Source organism: Parasteatoda tepidariorum, chromosome 11 (genome assembly GCF_982258835.1).
Source record: "Parasteatoda tepidariorum strain Cologne lab strain chromosome 11, Ptep-v5.0, whole genome shotgun sequence".
In the NCBI taxonomy this organism is placed as follows: Eukaryota; Metazoa; Arthropoda; class Arachnida; order Araneae; family Theridiidae; genus Parasteatoda; species Parasteatoda tepidariorum.
In genome coordinates, this window is record NC_141765.1 from 59,886,733 (window position 1) to 59,909,642 (window position 22,910).

Here is a 22,910-nt window from a genome sequence, read left to right on the forward strand (position 1 = left end):
TAGAAGATGATTTTCGTGACTTTGACCAGAAAGCAAAATGAATGGAAAATGATACTTTGCAGTTGAGGATGTAAAATGTGGATTGTATGCTTCGCATAGCAATTGTAGACAAAATATTTTAAAAATGTAATAAATAAGATGAAAACATGGTATAAATCAGAAAAAACTTTTATTTAAAAAAAATAATAATGCAGAGTTCGAGTTGTCAAATAAAAGTTCTAGAAGGGGAGAATTTAGAATTTTAAGTTCATCTTATTTATCTAACTATTTTGCACTTTTGAGCACACTGCGTAAATTGAGTTATACAACAAGTTTTATCTGTTTTTAAAGCTGTATTTTTGTTTTCAAACAATTCCTTTATCGGTTAATTTTATGTACAAATATAGGAAACGCGAGAAAATGCGAGTCATAGTTATCAGTCCAAATTTTATCTTGGTCAAGCGAATATTCGCTGTTTTCCCACGTGCTTTTGTTTGACCCCTATATATCTATTGTATTACTCAGTCTATTGATAAACAACTAGTACTAGAAATAGGTAGATTCTTCATACTCACATGATTTTGGCAGAGACAGTTTGCTAATACTTCTGAAAAGATATATAAGGAAAGTGGTGCTCATTCAAATCTTTTTTCAGTTCGATATTTTATTACATTCGGCAATAAAGCAGGATTCACATTTAAAAAGTATGTAATTTATTTTATTTGTTTTTCTAAAACCATTATATAGATATAAGTGATGAGTAAATTAAACAATTTCAATATAAAATAGAGTAATATTATATTAAATTGAAGCAATCAATGATTAGTAGATTAGAGATAATTGAGAATGATTGGCCGATCTAATACTAATGTAATATTAATATTGACACGTTTTACATTTAGATATTTTTGTAGAAATGTGCTGAAAATATTATTTTTGCATTTCAAGAAGCTTAATTTGAAAGCTAATTACTGTAAAAACTAGTTAGTATGTAAAACTAAGAAAAAAATATTTTGTTTCTAAAACATAGAGAAGCAACGGAACTTAGCAATTTTATTTTCATTCATTGTGCTTTTTTTATTTAAAATTTTATATTAGGCTCTAAGAGCTCGAATTCAACACTTTTTGAAATTAATTTAACCTCTAAAAATGTTATTAACCAGGATAAGACACTGCAACAATTTAATATTATATTTTACTTTAAGTAGGCATAACTGGTACTAAAAGTTTTAGCTAGAATTAGGCATATTAACTGTAAGGGAATTTTTATGGTGAAAATTCTTATATTTTGTTATGTTTATTAATTCATCAGGATGACAATAGCCCTGAAAAGTTTAAAATTTCAATCAATTTTATTTTTTCATGGTTTCTGATCGGAGTTTTCAAATTAGTTATGAGTGCGTCAAAATTGGGTAAAATGTACTGCGATTACGATTAATTATGATTGCATGATTGCATGCATTTAAAATTTCATGTAATTATAAATACATGTTATAGTAAGTCATAGTCATTTCTACGCGTAACCTTAGTTAAACGATTTTTATAATTAGGATTGCAAAATTATTCGAAATAATAATTAATTATGATCATGATTAAAATTGTAACTAAATTTTGTAATCATGATTAGAAATAATTGATTATTTGTAATTAATTACATTTGGCCTAACTCTGGTATGAGCATTATTGGTAATATACATTTCATAGAATAATCTCAACAACATCCGATTTCAAAGCATATTCAAGAAAAATTTTGCATTGATTGTAACACTTTATAATCTATAATAAAAAAAATATGATGAAAAAACCATAATAAAAATAATATTTTTGAAGACTATTTCTAGTCATAAAAATCATAATAAAGTAAGATTCTTTCCGACTCAAGCAGTTGTCGGATTTAAGCCATACTGGGTATCAAATTTAAGTTAGTTTAGTTTTTTTAAGGAAAATTATAACCCAATTGATACGTTTTTTGAATAATTTTAAGGAATTAACTAAAAGAGTTGTAGATATTACAAAATCTAAAATTCTACAGTTCATATTTGTCTTCAAAAGGCCTTAGAAATCAAAAGAAAAAACAGTAAAAGTACTCATTTTGCTGTCATGTAAAATGCGTGATTTTTATTGTTTTGTAGACTTAGTTTGTCTTTTAGGTATTATAACTGTCAAAAATTTAGTTTATTGGAACTGTTAAAGTACAGCAAAACAGAATCAAAGCTATCACTCTTTTGTAAATATTTAGAAATTCATTTGTCAAAAGACGGAAAATTAATGTTTTCCTTTCTTAGCGTATTAAATAAAAGAATCAAAAATAAAAATGAAAAAACAAACTCGAAAAATTGGAGTTTGGAAATGACTTCCTGCAACCAAAAATGATTAAAATTAAAACTGATTGGTTTAAAGAAAAATATACGCAACTCTAACAAACAAGCTAGAGTTTTTATAACAAGTTTTTGTATAAATCCAATTTCTTTACCATAAATATTTAATTTTAACACAAAAACTTATCTTTCAACTATCTACTCTAAATTTAATTTCAAAACTTTTATCTATTACACTTTAAATTGACAGGGTCATGTATTTTGAACACAACCCTTAACTTACTCATAAATCTGAAAAAAATAAACGAAAAACCATCTAGAAAATCTTTATCCTTTGAAAAATAAGCCAGAAAGGTTTAATTTCGATATGAGTTAAACTAGTCTAAATTGCATCAAACTGAATGGTACTACGTACACAAAGTAACAAATCACATAGTGTTATAAACTAAGCCTGATGAAAAAGAACAGAAGAAATATGAGGACTGGGATCACTCGCTCTTAATATCCATGTTTAACAGAAAAAAAAATCAATTCCCCTGTTTACATTAACGTTTTACATTTTATTACATACAAAGAATATATACCGAATATATTTCTTACAAATAATCTCTTTCCTCCCCCCCCCAAAAAAAAAGAAGAAGAAAAAACAGCTTTTTCAGTCACTACACTAGGAAAACTCCTGAAGTTGTTTAAATTATGAATGTCTTATGAAAAATACGGTTGCAGTTTTATAGCGGAAAAAAAGTTTTCCCTCATTTTATAATTTAAACTACTAGGAGACAAAAGTATTGAATCAATAAAATTATAAATAAATACTACGACATGTCAAAAAAGAATTGCAACCTCGCAACTACTTATATTGAAAGTTTTTGATTATGTATTTCGACTTAAAAATTATGGACATAAAAAAAATTATTAAAAGTACTTCATTAATCATTATACTATAAATATTAATTTTTACTTTATTACATAATTTTTTTTTTCAATATTATTTTCTAGATTCTTGATTAGTATAGTATAATTTCTTAAAATGCAATTTTTATTTTAGATGATTCGCTCTATTCTTCTGCTGATATTATTTACTTGTGTATTTGCCGCTCCATTTCAACAAGACTTTGATCATCTATGGAATGCTTACAAGGTACAAATGCACTATTTTTTAGTATGCAGTATGTATGTTAATAATCAACTTCGATAATTGCATTTGAAATTCCTATTGAAAATTATAAAAAATTACTTGCACCTGTTAAATGTTACAAAAAACTTGCTTGTACCGCAAATGTTACTAAAATCTGATTAATCATTATTCTGCGGTGCAAAGGAAAAGTCAACAAAAGCGACAAAACTTAACTTTCAATTCTTTATTATACAGAAAGAATTATATCATTATACATAGGAGAAATATATATATATACATATATATATATATATATATATATATATATATATATATATATATATATATATATATATATATATATATATATATATATATATATATGTATTCAAAAATCAATTTTTTTTATCATTTTTCTGAAATTCTTCATGAAGAAAGAACATCTGGTAAAATTATCGTACTGTATGGTAAAGACATTTCTGGTGAAAAAAATCAAACAAACAATAATACTGATAAATAAAAGAAAAATATACTGTATTTGAACCATTCTTTTGGTAATTTTTCCATTTATATGGAACGGTTTACCGGAAATTCCGGTTTTCAAAATTATTATTCTTATTATCACATATTTGGTAAAAAAATGCAAAACTGAAAAGTAAATATAAACGATAGACAGCTTTATACCAGTGGTTCATAGCCTTTTTCGGCCTATCACCTCCTTCTAGATGTTGAGATGTCCCCTATTGCCCCTTCCCCTAAATATTGACAATTTTTTTTCAAAAAGAACAGAAGATATTTGAAGGAAAATAATTAAAACAGGATTCCATATTTATTTTCATATTATTATCTTTCTAGCATTTTTCTGTGAAAACTGAAAACATTGATAATTAAATTTGAAAACTCTATTGTTACTCTTTACATTGACTGCCTTGTGCTTTCAGTTAAAGCATGAATGTTCGTCAGAGGTCAGCTTTCAAGCAAATGTTCAACTTATTTCTTAGTTCCGTGAGGATCTGGAAGACAGATCTCTGTTCAGTCTGTAGTATGACGAGGAAGTTTAATTTCTTTTTATTTACTTATTTATTTTTTAACTCGGGATTCTTTGTCTGAACTATGAACGATCGGTTTTGTATACGTCTTCAATTTCGATATTCGCTAGCCAGACTTAGATAAAATGAACACAAAATCTCAACTAAAAAACTTTCTGCAAGTAATTAATTTTAACTTTCGTAATAGGTTTTTCCAATATATACCATTTCATCACCTCCTCTATTTGGTGAAGTTTGTTTGAAAATTGCGGATTGTTTTTCAAAATAATTTAATTTCTATGAAACTTTATATTGATTCCTACCACAGGAATGAGTTTAATAAAAAACCAAAAAAGTTAAAAATAGAAATCCAAAAATGCAGCCGTGCAAAAACACTTTTTGAATAATTAGGATGTAGTCAAATATAGTTTTGAAATTTTGTCCTATTTTGAACGTAACCAAGCCGTGTTCACTTTCTATAAAAAATTTTCTCTTTCATTTATTTCCTCTGAAAGAAAAAACAAAGTTAAAGACAATAATGAATAACTGTATTTTCTTTTTTTCTTGCTCTCTTAGAATGCTACTTTGTAAAGCATAGAGCAGCTATTAATATAAATTTTCTTTATATTGAGCTGACGCATAGTTCAAACTTGATAGGTCAAACAATTTTGTTTATGAATGAAGGAAAATAGATTTCTGGTATCAGAAACAAATGCTGATAAGATTTAAGACTTTATTTTCATATGATTCTATATACAAGATTACAAGTATGTTTTTAAGTATTTCTTTATTTTATTTTTATTTCAATACTATGTCATAGTCAAGGTTTCACATGCAAGGGTAATTAGTCACTGGTCTGAAGGACCAGTAAAAGAAAGATAATACTTATCAGTACACGTTTTTACTAGTCCATTAGAATTTTCAACTCCACTAGAATTTTTTTTGAAAAGTTGATAAAGTAAATCTAAATAAAAAATTACAGTTTAGAGAATGTGTAATGTCACAATAATACTAATGAAATATACTATTCAATGGCAAAACAGAAACTAAAACATTAAACCAAAAATCGAAACAGCATACCATCGCTTTAGATCGATTGCTGTCAGGCAGTCCACTGATAATTATTTTATGGTGGTCCAAGTCAATTTTATCGGTCTTGGATCAACGGACTACCGTTAATGTCGAGGTTTGCTACATGACATTAATGATTAAGTAGATTAAACAAATTTAATGTCTCAATGTTAACAATTTCTTATGGAATAAATCCCTGTAATTATAATTTATTACATTCATTAATTAAATGTTGAATGTCTAAAATTCTGCAGTAAGTCTGCAAGAAAAGGTTTTCTTTTAAAATATAAGTTTATGCAATGGTCACTAAAACGGGCCACCTATTGCCTTTCAGGACCATTCCTCAAGTGCGGCCGTTTTCATCGAGTTTGATTCTGCCAAACTTGAAATTCGTTTCAAATTAAATAGCTATAAACTTAAGTTTTAAATTTCTACTGAAATAATTGAAATCATTAATTTATTAGAAATTTTTCTTTCAGAAATTATTTAATAAAACCTATAACAGCTTGGAGGAAGGCACTAGGCGTTACATTTGGGAAGTAAATGTTGCAAATATTCAAAAACATAACTTAGAAGCTGATTTGAACTTACATTCATTCAGACTTGGAGTCAACCATCTCACAGACAAGGTATAGCATTTTTATTCCCCAATTTTGTATACATATTTATAAAGGTTTATTTTATTATATGGGTCTCAATGAATCAAAAACTTTTAAAATTATTGTGTCTTTTTTATCTTATTTGTAAGATATAGCGATAATTAAAATGTATAGTAGGTTATTTTTCCTCATGTGAGGCAGTTTATTTTAAAAACAGACTGAATTACTTTTTTTCAAACTATAATTTTGATCACGATTTTTAAAAGTTAGATAGCCTATCAATTCCTGGATACATTTGGTCTATATTCTATATTTTTCATTTTTTATTAAACTTCCTACTTAGTTTTGCAATACAATTGAATAATATTATGCGTAAGAAGCAAAGCAATTTTAAACTATAATTCTCGAAATTAATTGAAAATATTTATTTTATCTTATTTTTTTATTTTATAATTGAAATAAGATTCGTACCGTTAGTTTAATAAACCAAATTTAATGAATGCTACTAAATTCATAACTTAATCATTATTAACTAAATTCATAACTTAATCTACAAAATTCATAACCTATCAGTTCAAGTTCAAAACACTTTTTTAAACTATACATAAAATTTTTTTAACGAGAAAAACTACATGACTGGAATTTGGTCTTGATTTGGAATTTTCGAATCCTTTTTAATAAATATGTGAAATATAATTTATTTCATGGAAATATCAAAAATGAATTGAGCTAGTATTCAGACTAAAAACCTCATTTTTTAGGTATAAGACTGTACGTATAATAAATAATTTATGTCATATTCCACTTTTATTCATTTCAATATTGAAATAATTAAAATTTTTTGTGAAATTTGAATTGAAAAAAGTTTGAAATAACTATTGAAAATGGAACATGAAAAGTTTTAAATAGTTTACCCTAAAATATTCAATTATTAGAATGGAAGATATTGATTAACATGAAATATGCCGTATGAAAGTGGGATATTTTAGAGCAGTGTGTAGTACTTTGTACAACTAAATAGGATTCTTTTCACAACACTAAAATATTTACTTTATTTTCTTCATATATAGAGATAACAGTCGGCAAAGAATTCTGTTAGGTTAAAAAACATTTCGCTAAAAAAGAACACATTCTAAATGAAATAAAAATAAACAACTTAAAAATAAAAAAATGCTGTTGCCAGCCATGGAATTGTTTGAAAGTTAACTTAACAACATAAATCAAAATGACATACAAGCGCAACTAGATCAAAATTATACAAGCGCAACTAGAACAAAATTATACAAGCGCAACTAGATCAAAATTATGATACCTGAGCGCTTGACGTAACTCAGTGGTTGTTAAACTTATGAAGCTTCTGAGCTACCGTAACGTTTTTTTTAATCCTACTGTGAGCTCCCAACTAAAGGAACTACCGAGTTAGTATTTTTTTTGTATTTTTATTTTTATTCATTATTTTTTTTTTTAAATCTTACATTTGTCTTATCAGCTATGTGGAGTAATCAAGGTAAGCCAACTGGAGTTTTGATGCGATCTACCGAAGAAGATACCGCGAGTTACTGGCAGCTCACGATCGACAGTTTAGACTGTTATTGAATAGGAGACTGTTCTTTAAAAATTGACTGTTGTTAAACAGTTTATTGCTGGCTTAGAGAATCAAGTGCAAGTTTTTTGAAGAGGCAGTCTATTCATGTACTGCTTGCACATTTTCTGTACTTACCCTTTACGCGCAACGTCTATTTTGGTTTGTTACGCTCAAAAATTTCGCAGTTTTATTTTCGTATCTGCTTTTTTATTCAGAATTTAAAGAAGAATTTATAATTCAGAATTCAGAATTTTAACAAAAAAACAAAAGAAAATGAAGAAAAATTTATGCCATCACATATTATTTATCATTATAACCTTGCTGATCCGTAATGGCAATTTTTTTTTCCTTCTTCAAAATATCAAGTTCATCGAAAAATAAATCTGATGACAGAAAATATTTATTAATAATGTATTGTAGGTCAGTAAATGCTTTTTGAGTATATTGTAATTCCTTACAGTTTCCACATGAGTACAGCAGTTTAAACGGATTGAAAATAAATAATATGACAAAATCATACTCAACTTTCCTTGCTCCCGAAAATGTTGTCTATCCAAAATCTATTGACTGGAGAGAAAAAGGATTTGTAACTGAAGTGAAAGATCAGGTAAGATTTTTTAATTTTTTTCAAACAATGGTTTAAAAATCAAGTCTATTATAAGAAGTAAAAACCATTATAAAAAGTAAAAACAAAAATGTTTCGGTACTAAAACCATAGTTATATTGTCTGTAAATATAATCATACTGATTGATAAATCTAAAATGCATGTTATAGGGCATGTCATAAAAATAAAATGAAAATGTAATGTAGACAATATAATGTAAAATTACTGCTAAAAACTGAAAAAAATTTAAAATTTTTCTATAGTTATAGAGCCGTGGTGGCTCAGGGGATAAAGCGTTCGTCTTCCAATGAGATGAACCGGGTTTGAATCCCAGCAATGGCTGGTTGGTACGAATTCCGCACCCGACTGGCACCGACCACATTTCTGACATAAAATATCCTCAATGGTAGACGGATCATAGGTTTGAGTCCCCTTGCCGTCACGCTAACCCTGGGAGATTTTCGTGATTTTGCTCTCCATGCAGCACAAATGCTGGTTAGTTTCATCAAAAAGTCCTCTACCAAGGCAAATTTTTCCCAATGTTTGATCCAGGAGTTTCCTTGTCTTCCAGATAGGGTTCAAAATTACAACGATACGAAGTAGAACATTAGTAGTTATAAACCCAAAATTAGGTCGGCTGTTCAACGACGGTAATAATATAGTTATAGTTATAAAAACGTATAATTATACCTATGCTTTATGTTTAATCATATAAGAAATTTCACCTCTTTCTTTAAATAAACGCAACTTTCATGACTGACATACACCTTGTGATATTTCTTCCTTTTTATTTCTTTTTGTGCGAAATAAAATTATTAGCTCTATTTTAGTTTTGTTAGTTTGAATACTTAATACTTGTTGTTTTAGGCACAGTATAGTCACATCTGGCTTTTTTTTGTTACCATTCAAATATTCCATACACTTTCATCCAAATGATTTTCGAATTTACAATTTTTCATCACTTAAAACTAAAATATGCTTGAAGCATTGACAACTTGGCGTTGAGCACATTTTCAAGCACGTGTTTTTGAAAATTATTTTTAGAATGTCAATTTACAAATTTTTGGAAGAATTTTTAAATTATTATAGTTTTAACAAAGCGATATCTAAATGGGTAAAAATTATTTTGTGTCTGTAATAATTTCATGCAGATTACGTATTGCCTTTTTTAGAAGTTTTAGAAAAAGAAAATTTAACTTTTATGAAATCAAATATTTTAATTGCAAATGCAATTTTTTCATAACTATTACAGGGACAATGTGGATCTTGTTGGGCATTTACTGCAGTTGGATCCTTAGAAGGTCAACACAAAAGGGCAACTGGAAAATTACTTTCTTTAAGTGAACAAAATCTCGTGGATTGTGCAGGAGAGGAAGGTAAGCTTACTATTCATATTTTACTATTCATGTTTTTTTTTTACTATTTATGATGTTTAATTAATAATTTTAACTGAATTATAATTATTTTAATTACGTCCATTGTATTATTTTTTTATAAATTTTGTTAAGAAATTAAACGAATTGTAATTTACGATTCATTTTAATTCATTGATTTCTTTTGTGATTTTTTTAAAGTGAAAATCGTTCAGAGAGAAACTACAATAAAATTTTTTAAAACTTATGGAAACTTAGCAACTATTTTCAAAATGTTCACAAAAATAACTAGAGCATAATTAGCAAGTTATCACGTTTAGACATTGATTGTTTAATTTGTTATTTGTCAAAAACATTTCACTTCATTAAATTAAATATCTTCTCCCTCTTACTAACATTCAAACTTGCTAGAAGAGTAATATCGTAACTAAAATGTGCAATGTTTAACCCCTTAACGATCGGTTAATTTTCAAGAAAACTGTCATAAAAGTGCCTATTTTGCCAAATACACGTATTTGATTAGTGCTGACATCTAGTTCAAAATAAACTAACTATCTACAATTACCTTAAAAATATCCTGGTACTGCCATCTGGTGTGTAAAACGAGAAATAAAATGTTTTTTGGGCAAAAGAAATTAGTTATTTTATTCTTATTGGCGCGTTACTGCTGAACACTCCAGCCCGGAAATTTCACGGGAGGGAGAAATAGAGGGCGAAACCTCACCCCGTCATTTTCACGGGAGCGAGAAGGAAGGGGTTAAAGGAAGTTTGTATCAGAAAAGCGTGCATTTAAGCAAAAGAACTATTTTTCTTGTTTATTTTAAAGTATTCTTATGCATCAAAGTTGGAAAGATAAATTGCATTCATACCAATACAAATTACTCCTTATCCTTATCAGTATCTTTATACAAATAACAATGACCAACAAGTGATATAGAATGCAACATTAAAGCTTACATGACTGATTTTCATTAATTATGAAGAATTTTATTTTTTAAATTGACCTTTTTCTATGAAGAAAATATTTTACTCTAGATTCTATAACCTTTGCAAAAATGAATCATGTAGGGAAATCGATTAGGAAATGAACGTTTAAACTATAAAGAGACAAGATTAAAATCACTGCTCTGAGAAAAAAATTCTTTTAAAATCACAAATCTGTATGGTAATGACATTTCTGTTAAATACATATATTTTACATAATTCTGGTTAATAAAACCAAAATATACGGCATTCAATCCATTCATTTGATAATCTTTCCGTTCATATGATAACGGTATACTGGAAATTCTGATAATGAAAGTTACAGTTCTTATTACCACAGATTTAGTAAAAAAATACAAAACTAAAAGAGTAAATTTAACTGAATTATTGATTTTTCCACCATGCTCTAAGGTATCATGATGAAAACCTGCAATTAAAAAGTGACCCTACAGTTAAAAAGTTATTGAATCGAAATGCTAGTTTTTATATCTGTATCTTTTCTTTATAATTTAGTTTCTAACTATTTAAATTTCGTAATTGAAAGAAATAAGATTGAAGCTAGTTGATCAATAAGAAAAATCACTATCAATGGTGCACCTTGTTTCAATAGAATTCTGAGAGATATAATGAGTAACTTATGATAATTTTGGAAAAAATTGTTTCAAACAATTTAACTTAAAAAATCATTTATACTTGTCTTTAACAAGAAATTATTTTCTAAAAGCGTCACTATAAAATTAATTTTGAGATCAGATTTTTGCATAAGATTATAACATGTATTACTATATAAGCTGTAAAAGATTTTATTTGTGGATAAATTCTAATATTCATAGGTGTAATATAGTATATTCACGCTTCGTTATAATTCTACTCTTATTATTCTTTATTAAATGTAAAAATGTATGCTGTTTCAGGAAACCATGGTTGTAATGGAGGTATGATTGACTCAGCCTTTGCCTACATCAAAATCAATCATGGAATAGATACTGAAGATTCATATCCTTATACAGGAAAAGTAAGTTAAGCAATTACAAGGATTGGAATTTAATTAGAAGCAACTCTATTCTATTTTATAACCGTCATTGAATAGCCGACCCAATTTTGGGTTTACGACTACCAATGTTCAACTCCACACCCTTGTAAATCCAGAAGACAAGGGAACTCCTGGATCAAGTATTGGAAGAAATTTGGCCTCGTGGTGTACTTTTGATGGAACTAACCCGCATTCGCGTTGCATAGAGAGGAAAACCATGAAAACCTCCGACGGTTAGCCTGACGGCAAGGGTACTCTAACCCATGATCTGTGTATTACTGAGGATATTTTATGTCAGAAATGAGGTCGGTTCCAGTCGGGTGCGGAATTCGTACCAACCAGCTATTGCTGGGACTCGAACCCGGTTCACCTTATTGGAAGGCGTATGCTGCATCACCTGAGCCACCACGGCTCAAGCAAATCTATTGAAGAGACGCCATCGAACAGAGTCGAATTGTCATTTATACCACGTGTTAGTTACTTGTCTTTCTTACCTTAACTTGCATGTTCACAGGCAGATAAAAAATAAAAGTGTCTTAAGTTAGCTGGTCTAGCATAATTTTGTAGCGATATTTCTGAAATCGAAACGAAGGAGTTGTAACGTAAAAGAAAAAATTGTACAGCAAGACAGGTGTCGTCAAGATCTTTCAGCTGTTTACAGGAAATCAGCATTTCTGTAAAATATTAAAAAATTATGTAAATAGTTTTTGAGAAATTGTACACGCAAAGATTTTGGTATATATATAACATTTAAGCTCAGAACTGTAGTTATCGGGTGCAAAAAAGTATATAAAATTGACAAAATAGCAATCTTTTGATAGAATTAGTGCGAATATATTACGTAAAATATACTTGTTGCTTGAATGAAATGTTTTTGCAATACAGACATTAATTTAATTCTAATTCGCATGAAAATAAGTGTAGTTAGTAAGCAAACAAACAAACAAAAAAATACATGAATGAATAAAACTATAACAGTGAAAACGTGAATAAAAAATCTAACCACAATGCACTATAAAAATTTTAGTTTACCTCAACACCAAAAATGGTGGCAACAATACACCATAATTTCCACAGTGCATTTTCATTACCTAAAAGCATTGGATTCAAGTTTATTCTACTTATAAGAAGATGTAGTACATTGAAAAGTTATGTGTTCTTGAGTACTTTTAAGAGTTCTGAGACACTTTACCCAATTAATTAATAATTTAATTAATTGGGATACATAAAATAGGAGTCAATTTTAACATGTAATTGTAACAGTCAACAATTGTTACATTGATGCACGCAATTTTTTACAGCAATGCTAATTGTATTTTAAAATTTTTCTTAAGTTTACTTAGCATTATTGATTTTTAGAATTAAAAAATTTTCACTTGTAATTAAAAGTTTTTATCAATGATTTCAGTTAGGTAAATGTCACTTTATGAAGAAAAATGTTGGTGCAACTTTATCTGGTTGGGTAGATATTAAAAGTCTCGATGAAGATGCTCTAATGAAAGCTGTTTCAACTGTTGGTCCAGTATCAGTAGCAATAAATTCTGAAGGCTATGGATTTAATTATTACAAGTATGAACATTTGATTTTCCTTTAAGACTCTTAAAAAAATATCAAGAAACTTTTAAAACTATTCTAAACTTCATTTCCTAACAATGATTCTGAATAATTGTTTGCACTTTTATAATTACCAATAAAGGATTTCAGCCGTAAATGTACACTTTCTTGTAATCTTCGGTTACCCTATCACCAATAAACATAAGCAAAATGTAGAATTCTTATTTTTCGCTTTAATTGCCTTCATTGATAAGTAACTTAAGACAATATATTTTATTTTATTTTCATTTTTATCCTGCATGCCTTATAAAACATTCGTATATTTAAACAAGTGTAATTGCAGACCCAAGTTTTAAAACTCTAAATTACTCGCTAATGTCAATGAAAAGCTCTTGAATTGAAACTTGTAAGTAACACTGAATGACTATAATTTTAATTTTTAGAGGTGGAGTTTATGATGTCAAGAATTGCGATCCTTATAATTTAACTCATGGAGTACTGATAGTTGGCTTTGGAACTGAAAATGGATTAGATTACTGGCTGGTTAAAAACAGGTATTAAGTCCTTTTTGTCTCATATATAATATTTTTTTTGTTACTTTATGAATTTGGACAAAAAAAACTGTTTTTATTATAGTGATATGAGCTTGTACAAATAATCTAGCTTAAAAAAACATTAGTTAAGTAACGCAAGATGAAATTACACTGGAAGAATTAAGGAAATAAGAGAATTAAGAGAGGAATTAAGAGAATAAGAGAATAGTAAGGAATTAAGAGAGAATGGTAAGGAATTGGTAAGGAATTACGAGAATTTGCAAACTTGGTTGGTCGTCTCTAGAACTACTGGAATAATTTTAATGAAATTTGATGTGTACATATATTGATACAATACAAAGCAAATAACCATTCAAATATTGTAATACACGTGCATGATCGCGCGTAACACTAGTTGGAATCGGAAGGTATGAAATTGTCGCAAGACAATGTAGGTCAATTGCCACAGGAAATGATAAACTGCCTTATTTCAAGTATGAAATCACACTGCAAGGCATGTATATCTCTAATTGGGGACCATATTCCATATTAACCTATTTTTGTTTTGCTTATTCTGTAAGCGCCTTCCGACTTCAACGAGTATTGCGCACGATCATGAGTGTGTATTGCAATTGTTGAACAGTTATTTGTTTTGCATTGTATCACTGTATGTACATATCAAATTTCATTGAAATCGGTTCAGTAGTTCTAGAGATAATTGCCCAATCTGCAAACTCTCTTAATTTCTTACACTAGTGCAGAGGTCGCCAAAGTGGTCTATATAGACCCCCAGGGGTCTATTTAACATAAGCGGGGGTCGATCTGAGCCAGGGGGTCAATTGGTTGAAGGATTATCAGTATTTTTCAGATATGTGACAATTAGAAATAAAAGAAGAAGACTTGGAAATATATACAGGTAATCTTCAAAAATTGAGCGACGATTTTAAGCTGCGTTTTGTTGATTTGCAAAACATTGACATCCCTGATATTGTGCCATTTTCTGCTCAAGTTGAAAGCGTGGACATCAACCTGCAAGATGAGCTTGCTGAATTATTATGGGGATTTGAAGCAAAGACGCTTTTTAAAAATTTAACAATAAGCAAATTTTGGACAAATATAAATATAATGCAAAAATATGTAAAACCTTACGAAATAGCTCAGCCATTTATGATAGCATTTCCAAGTTCCTATATGGTTGAAACCGGTTTCAGTCACGTAAATTCAATCTTAACTAAGAACAGAAATAAATTAAATGTGGAGTTTCGAGGGGATTTAAGATTAAAATTGACCAATTTTGAACCCAATATAACGAACCTTGCAAAAAAAAAAAAAAAAAAAAAAACACTAGGCATTGATTAAGGAGCAATAAATCCGTAGTTACTTTACTTATTATTTCTACTTACTTATAATTACTTATTATTTCATAAACGTTAAGGTACTTATATTTCAACATTAATATAGTTTTCATAAAACTATTGTTACACTATGTACTATTACTTTAAATGTTCAAAATCATAAAATAAATGTAAAAACACAGTATCTAATAGAGTTTTATTTTAATTAGCAGAAAATTGCTTTTATGGGGGTCGATGGAGATTTCGAAAAATTATGTAGGGGTCGATGATCAAAAAAGTTTGGCAACGCCTGCACTAGTGTATTTTGTTTTAATAAGAGGTTTTATAAGACTAGCTACTGAATTTTGTGCTCTTATTTTCTAAAATAAAATTTTTAATAGCTAGGTACTACTTAATTGAAAACTTCATTCGCTTTAAAAATACATAAATATGAAATAACAGTTTACATATTTCAACCGCTTCAAAAATAGGCGCATTTTCATTTATTTCATATTTGTATATTTTTGAAGTGAATGAAGCTTTCAATCCGGTAATATCTTACCGCTTCAGTTTCTTGAGATTAATTATTTAACATGGTACTATTTTAGTAAATTTATTCATGTTTTCTAATCTTTATGTTATAAGTTATCCTTAAATTTTTTGTTCATTGCAATTTGGTTTATTTTTGAAGAAGAATTTGACTTATTGAAAAATAGTAACATTAAAATACTGTATGCCCATCTATTTTCTAATAAAATAACATAATAAAAAAAAATTCCTCGCTTCTGAGAGCTAATGATAAAAAACGGAACATACCTATCTCTCATATTGCAAGTTTTATGAAAAACATAAAAGCGTTAACTTATACTAAACCATCAAATTCTTTGATTTTTAAATTTGTTTTGTCTTAATTGTCTTTGTTATTTCATTAATTTAAAAATATTTAGAAACAAAAATACTTGTATTACATATTTTATATATCATCGAAAGTATTAGTTTGTAATATGGGGCATCCTATAACTACTACCTTTCATATATATTGTTATTCTTGAGAAACAAAAAAGAATTTTAAATTATATACGCGTTAAAGATGCAAATTAATATTTAAGGAACAAAAAATAAGAGCTTCATGAAAATATAAAGAATAACTATTGAGGAAAGAAAGATTAAAATCATCCAAAACCTGTTTGATCGGTGAATGAATTTGATTAGAGGTTTGAAGCGAATCATTAAAAGCACTTGTAAATTCGATCTAAATATCAAACTAGTTATGTTGTTTTTTAATCCTCTCTGCTCCAATCATGATTCATTAGATTTTAATGGAGGTAAAAGCAATTTTTTTAGACATCAATTTGCAATCCCTAATGAGTATATACATATTTAATTTTTATTTATTTATTTTATTCATTTTCTGACTAAAATGTATATTAAGTGTGGTCACTACGACATACAAGATATTTTACACAATATTCAAATTATTACTGTTATTATTTTGCAGTTGGGGTCCTTTTTGGGGTGAAAAAGGTTACATCAGGATGAGAAGAAATAAGAATCTGTGCGGTATCTCGATGATGGCTAGTTATCCTTTAGTTTGAAGGAAGTTTAGATTACATCAAGTGTGTCACATAACTAATTTATTCATATACATTACTCATTCATTATTTTTTTTGATAAAAGCTCATTTAGCTCATTATAATTAAGTTTATCAATTTATCTGTAATGCCGATAAGCTAAAACTGCATTTTAATATTTCAGATGATAAAAAGGAATTCAAGTAGAATAAATATAAGGAATTGATAATGAGCTTATTTCGCTTTCAGTTGAATATGTTTAATTTTTTTATCAAGTATAAAATTGTTCATATATGAAATTCATTTTAATTAATACTCTTGTTGCCAAAAATGAGTTAGAGATTTGGAGTTGTGGGAATAGTAGTGTAATATATGTATAGTATTAAATGTATAATTGAATAAAGAAAACATTGATTGTGTCATTTGTATTTCATTTTGTTTATAAAAATTTTTTTTTTAAAAAAAATGCCGTACTCAGAAAAATTTCGTTTCTCTTTCGTATATATTTCTTAATTTTAAAAGATCACAAAAAAATTTTGCCGCTACGGTATATTATGCTCCTTTTTTTTAAAAAATGAAAATAAAATAAATGAAGAAAGTGAATTTCAAAAATGTAAGTAATTCATCCTGAATTTTAAGCATTTAGGCTGGGCATATTATATTTAAAAAAAAATTCTTTTAAAGTATATCGATTATATTTAACTCGTTACAGCACGCATTTCATTTGCAATTTTAGTCTTTTAAGGATGAAATGAACATGGAGTTTTTTTTAATGGCAGCAAATAAATGCTAATTTTTAATAATAAATAATAATTTTTAAATGAATTGAAACTATTTTTATTGTATTAAGTAAAAATATTGCAGACTTCATTAATTATTATTTATTTTTAGTTAGTAGCACAAATAATTTGTAATTTCTTCAACAAATTAGACAAGCCTGCATCGAAAACAACAGCCGATTCTGATGGGTTTTTTAATGCTGATTTGATTAAAAATAGAGAAATATTTCTATCACCTACCATTTCTTTAACAAATTGAAAACCATGATTTTCCTTTGTATTCTTTGTATTGTAATCAAAGGAAAGGAATAAGCATTTAATGTCATAAGGTTTCACTGCTAGCAAAACTTAGACTAATTGGTAATGCAAAAAAATAAATATATAAATAAATAGGAAAATAAAAATAAATAAATACATTATAACATGTGCTTATATTCTGATTTTTTTTGATAGATTTTGGTTAAAAATGGTTCCTATTCGACGCTATGCTCCCACTATATTGCTTCTATTATATAGGGACGGAACTCAAATAATCCTATCTAGACGAATAAGATATAATTTTTTATATTTTTTAATAGGCTGAAACTGCAATTTTAGTGCACGGAACCTTTATGACTTCTAAATGTTTAGTCCCATCGAATTGAGTTTGATCTGTATCAATTAAGAAAAATAAACTCTAGATACTATACCTAACTTGTCAAGATAATTGTGGTTCCTCTCCTTCTCAAGAATATACCCAATATAAAACCCAGTTTGAGAAAATATTATTTTTCCATGGAAGATAACGCTGTTTTAATTCTCTAAAACAATGAAAAATATCAAATTTAAAAAAAAATAATTAATGAAATTTTGATTTGGATTGGATTTTTCTACTAAACTTAATAAAAAAATGGTTTAAATTGTGTTAAATTTCCAGATATAAATCAGGTTAAATTATAAATTATTAGGGGGACCGGAAAGTAATGTCGTTTCGATGCATTTGATATTTGTTATCAAGATTTCATTTCACCCTCATTCGCAACAATCTTTCAATGCCTGTTTGAAAATGAATCGAAATGGATTGAAAAAAATTAATTGGTTTTTAAGACTAACGAATATTTAATGCGCCGAAACGACATTACTTTCCGGTCCCCCTAATACTTTTAAAATTGATCAAACTTTAAAGCCTTTTTTGTTAAATACAATGGATTGCGTAACCAGTTAGTCACTTATTTTTATTCGATAATAAAAATATAACACTTAATCCAAATTATTGTCTAAATTTAGAATTATAGTAAATCTTTATCATTATCGTGAATGAGAAAGCAAAGACTACTTTATGCATCCATATTTTAATATTTGGCTCAGTCCATATTATGCAGACTTCATTACATAAAAATTGAAAATAATCCTAAGATTATTTGTAAACAGTTACAAGAAACTCAATAATTTTTTTATATCAAATTAGTTGTGAAATTTTTATTTTATAAATTTTATAAGAAAATTTGGTAGCTATAATACTTTTTTTAAACGTTTATATTTTTCAAACTATTCCTTCAACGAATAAGCATCAAATATAAAAAATACTAAATTAAAAATCCAACATTTAAGTGTCATATAATTATCATTTGATTTGCAAAAAAAGAATAATGATTCAAATAATCTTACACAATAGTTGCAGTACATAAAATTTTATGTGTTTTCCAGAATTTTCTGATTAGAAAGATAATTAAAAGATCTTATAATGAAGAGGAAGAAAAAGAATGAGTAATTAAACGATCACTCAATATCACATGACAATTTATCGATGTAAAATATACGATCTCCATTCTTTTAGATAATTAGAAATGAAATATGGGTCAGAGGCGAATGTTTTCTCGCACCAGTAATCATGATGAAGAGTCTAATTTAAATTGTATTTGTTTTACGAGAAAACAACTTCCTGTTACAAAAGCGAACAATGTTGAATGAATTTTGACCTCGGATTAATGTCTTTTAAATACGCGAGGTCGTCTTGAAATCCTGAATATTTCATTCCTCTGAAAAACTGAAATATTTTAAAACCGTTTATTTATGACGTTTCATATCCAGTTTATTTTTCAAAATAAATGCATTTTCAGTGTTATCCATATCAGTGCAAATTACATCCTCATTGTTTTACCTTTTAAAAAACTGGAATAAAAAATACTGATTCCCCTTTTTTTTCTTCTTCATATATGTGATGTTTAGTTATAGTTTTTGAATTATTTCAATGACGAAATTAGAGGAAAATAAATTTTTTAAGTGAACATTCTAAGATTTGTTAAATTATTATTGTGTTGAATGAACTAAGCAAAAATAGTATTGGGTGAAACCTGCTGCAGACATTTTTTTTCCATAATTAAATTAAAATTAAAATACAGTTAGAAATTTTGGAACAGTCTAAATCATAATATCGTCCATATTTGCTGCAACCTTAGTGCCAAGTTGAACCATGTTATAGTACTTCTTAAACTTGAGCATACGGTAGCATGGTTCATCGTGAACAGAAACTCTGATCAATTTGTCACCGTATCAAATATACTGCAAATTTGCACCATATTTGGGTTCAAGGTACCAACATTATGATTTTAATTTCTAGCCAATTTTTCTGAGAGTGTAACATACTAAGTTGTAGAAGCAAGATAGTTAATATCTTGCTAATATATATGTGAGTTAAAATAAGGACCCAGTGCTTTAAAATAACGCCTAGAATCCTTATCAATGTTCCTTAATAATTAAGTATATTTCTTCAAATTTGAATATGTTGGTATTGTATTCTTTCCGCTTCAAAATAGTACTAGTGTGAAAATCAGGACGAAGTATCTCATGATTTGGTGACATCATTAGAAAGGCATAATAATAAATATAGATCAGTAGAAAATAATTGTAGATCAGATAAAATAAATAATTTTTTGAATAAAATATCAAAATTTTATGCAGCTTATCTAATACCTGAAATAAAAAATACAAAAAAGTCTAATTAAAAATAGAAATACATAGCTTTTTGCTTCAAATTCATAGAAAGCGATGGCAACATTTGTGGCAGATAGTGAGAGTGTTTTATATTTTATTTTATAACCGTCGTTGAACAGCCGACCCAATTTTGGGTTTACGTCTACTAACTTTCAACTCCGTAGCCTTGTAGTCTTGAACCCAATTCAGAAGACAAGGGAACTCTCTGATCAGTACCCCTAGAGGTATGATTTGTGATGGGAACATAGAGGACTTTGTGACCCGATAGATTTAGCGAGCATTAATCACCATTTACTACACGGGGAGTCTTCGGTTGGCGGGAGTCGAACCCACGACTTCTTGGACAAGGGCCCTACCAACCAGGCTATCCCGGCCTTGAGAGCGTTTTATAGTAGCAAAACCTCTAATCAACGCATAGATTAGTTTTTTTTACGCTGCAAATATTTAATTTAAATTTTTGTTTAAAATATTTTTAATCAATAACTTTATGATAAATACAGACTAACCATAAGCTTAGAAAGCTGCTGTTTTATTATTAACCGAAATTGACAAAAGCTATCTGGTTTGCTTCAAATCAGATGGCATTTTTTTCTCGGTTTACTAAAACCGAGAATAAATTTCAGATTTATAAAATAAATAATTCAATAAAGTAAATAAATAAATGAAATAATATTTATAATCGTTGCAATGTTTTGAACAAAATACCTTAATACAAATCTTAAATTTCTTCATTTTTAGTTCTCCTGCAATCTTTCTATGAGTAAACTGGTGTTGAAATAAAATGCCTGCCACGTAAGATAAGTTAGATAAAATAATTTAAAATGTTCTTTTGAAGCAATGCATTTGTTAAAGGTAAAAATGGTATCTAGTCCTAACATATGTGTCAATTAATCTCATAAGTACAGCAGAGCAAGTCACTCTTAGGGTAAATTCTGCCGAAATATATATTTTATGGGTACAAAGGCTTTTCGGTATTCCTGTTCTTGGTACTTTATACACGCATTAAATACTCACTTATAGTTCATTGATATTTCATTATCCTACAAGTTAGAAAGTTATTTAAGAAATAAAACTTTTGTGGGAAGGGCTAGTTAATTTTATCCAGAATCTCCGCAATTTTAAATAGAAGAATTTTTTCACGGGATATAATTACAATATTAAAACCGACCAAAAAAACCAACAAAAAAAAAAAAAAAAAAAAAAAGGAAAAGAAAAAAGAAAAAAAAGGCGAAAGTAATAATCAAAAACGAAAATAATAGGAATGTTGAACTGTACGGTCGGGAGCTGCATTTTAATTTGTGCCAATATTTTATTTCGATCAAATATTTGAGAATGATTGCTTTCATGGAGACGAACTATGCTGTTATATTTAAAAAGGTTCAAGTTTTTTGCCTGTAGTTCTTTTGAGGATAAACGATACGACACGATACGATACGATACGATACGATACGAAAGATTACGATAAACGTAATTTATACAATTTCAAAAGAAAAATTAATCATTAGTTAAAGAAAAAAGTGAATCATTTTTTGCACATCTTGAATTTATTCTCTTATTTTTTTGAAACTTCAATAATAGGTAAAAATACTTTTTCATCAAATTGAAGCCTATTAAAAATATTTTAAAATTTTTGTTAAGCTAAATGTGTTATTTCTAATGGGTATTTTCATAATATTTTAAAAGAAAGTAAAAAAAAATTAAATTTGAAGCTTGACAAAACGCTAACTTTTATGATTAAAATGTTAAGAGATTTGAATTGTACATGACAAATTTTCAATGAAGTTTCAGTTTCAAATTTGCATTTTGCGAGTTTCAAAATTTGTGGATCCTAATATCTCGTTTTTATATTAACTTCATGTTTATAACTGATGGGTAATGAAATATTAAATATATTAAATTAACTTTTAAATACTATCTTTTTTAATTGAACTCTTTAACTCTTATTTATTATTTATTATCTTATTTAGAAAACTCTTTATTTATTATAACAAGTCAGAAAATTGCTTTCATTAGTTCATCATATTTCTATCTCTAAAATACATAAGTAGACACACGTTTGTTTTGTTTCAAAAAATATCTTAGGTTCTTTAACTCTCAATGTTCAAAACAGTTTTAATTAGCATTTAAGTTATTTTAATTACATAAATTAGAAAGATTAATATACAGACAGCTATAGTTTTTTCTTCTTGAACTTGTAAGCTAGGCAGCAGTCATAAACTAAACAAATTGAACTTTTTAGTATAAATTAAATATTCAGAGCTCTAAAATGGCAAAAATAAGTTACCCCACATTAAAGGGTAGAGTAACTATACTCACCCCTATTTAATTTTTCGTCTTAAACATGTTTCAGAAACCCTTCATCTTGCACAGAGTAAAAAATTCTGATAAAATGTTATTGTAATAACTGGTTGAATGGTTCTGGTAATTGTAATAACATTTCTGGTTAAAAAATACCTAGTTAATAAAATCAAAAT

At 27.8% G+C, this 22,910-nt stretch overlaps 1 protein-coding gene across 1 annotated transcript; it reads left to right on the plus strand.

Moving 5' to 3' along the window:
* The first annotated feature begins 405 nt into the window (after positions 1-405).
* On the plus strand, positions 406-17,106 carry LOC107457154 (cathepsin L-like peptidase). The gene is made up of 9 exons (XM_021147875.4): positions 406-683; positions 3,346-3,438; positions 5,993-6,142; positions 8,158-8,304; positions 9,555-9,678; positions 11,574-11,674; positions 13,101-13,261; positions 13,690-13,800; positions 16,612-17,106. Exons 2-9 carry the CDS (start codon positions 3,346-3,348, stop codon positions 16,706-16,708), a joined length of 984 nt encoding a protein of 327 aa, XP_021003534.2. The 5' UTR covers positions 406-683; the 3' UTR covers positions 16,709-17,106.
* The last annotated feature ends 5,804 nt before the right edge of the window (positions 17,107-22,910 follow it).

Bases quoted from the DNA above. Each gene is read 5' to 3' on its own strand.
- LOC107457154 (XM_021147875.4), top strand. From the start codon at position 3,346: ATGATTCGCTCTATTCTTCTGCTGATATTATTTACTTGTGTATTTGCC. The intron at 3,439-5,992 runs GTACAAATGCAC...TTTTTCTTTCAG, and splicing joins ATCTATGGAATGCTTACAAG to AAATTATTTAATAAAACCTA. The intron at 8,305-9,554 runs GTAAGATTTTTT...TAACTATTACAG, and splicing joins TAACTGAAGTGAAAGATCAG to GGACAATGTGGATCTTGTTG.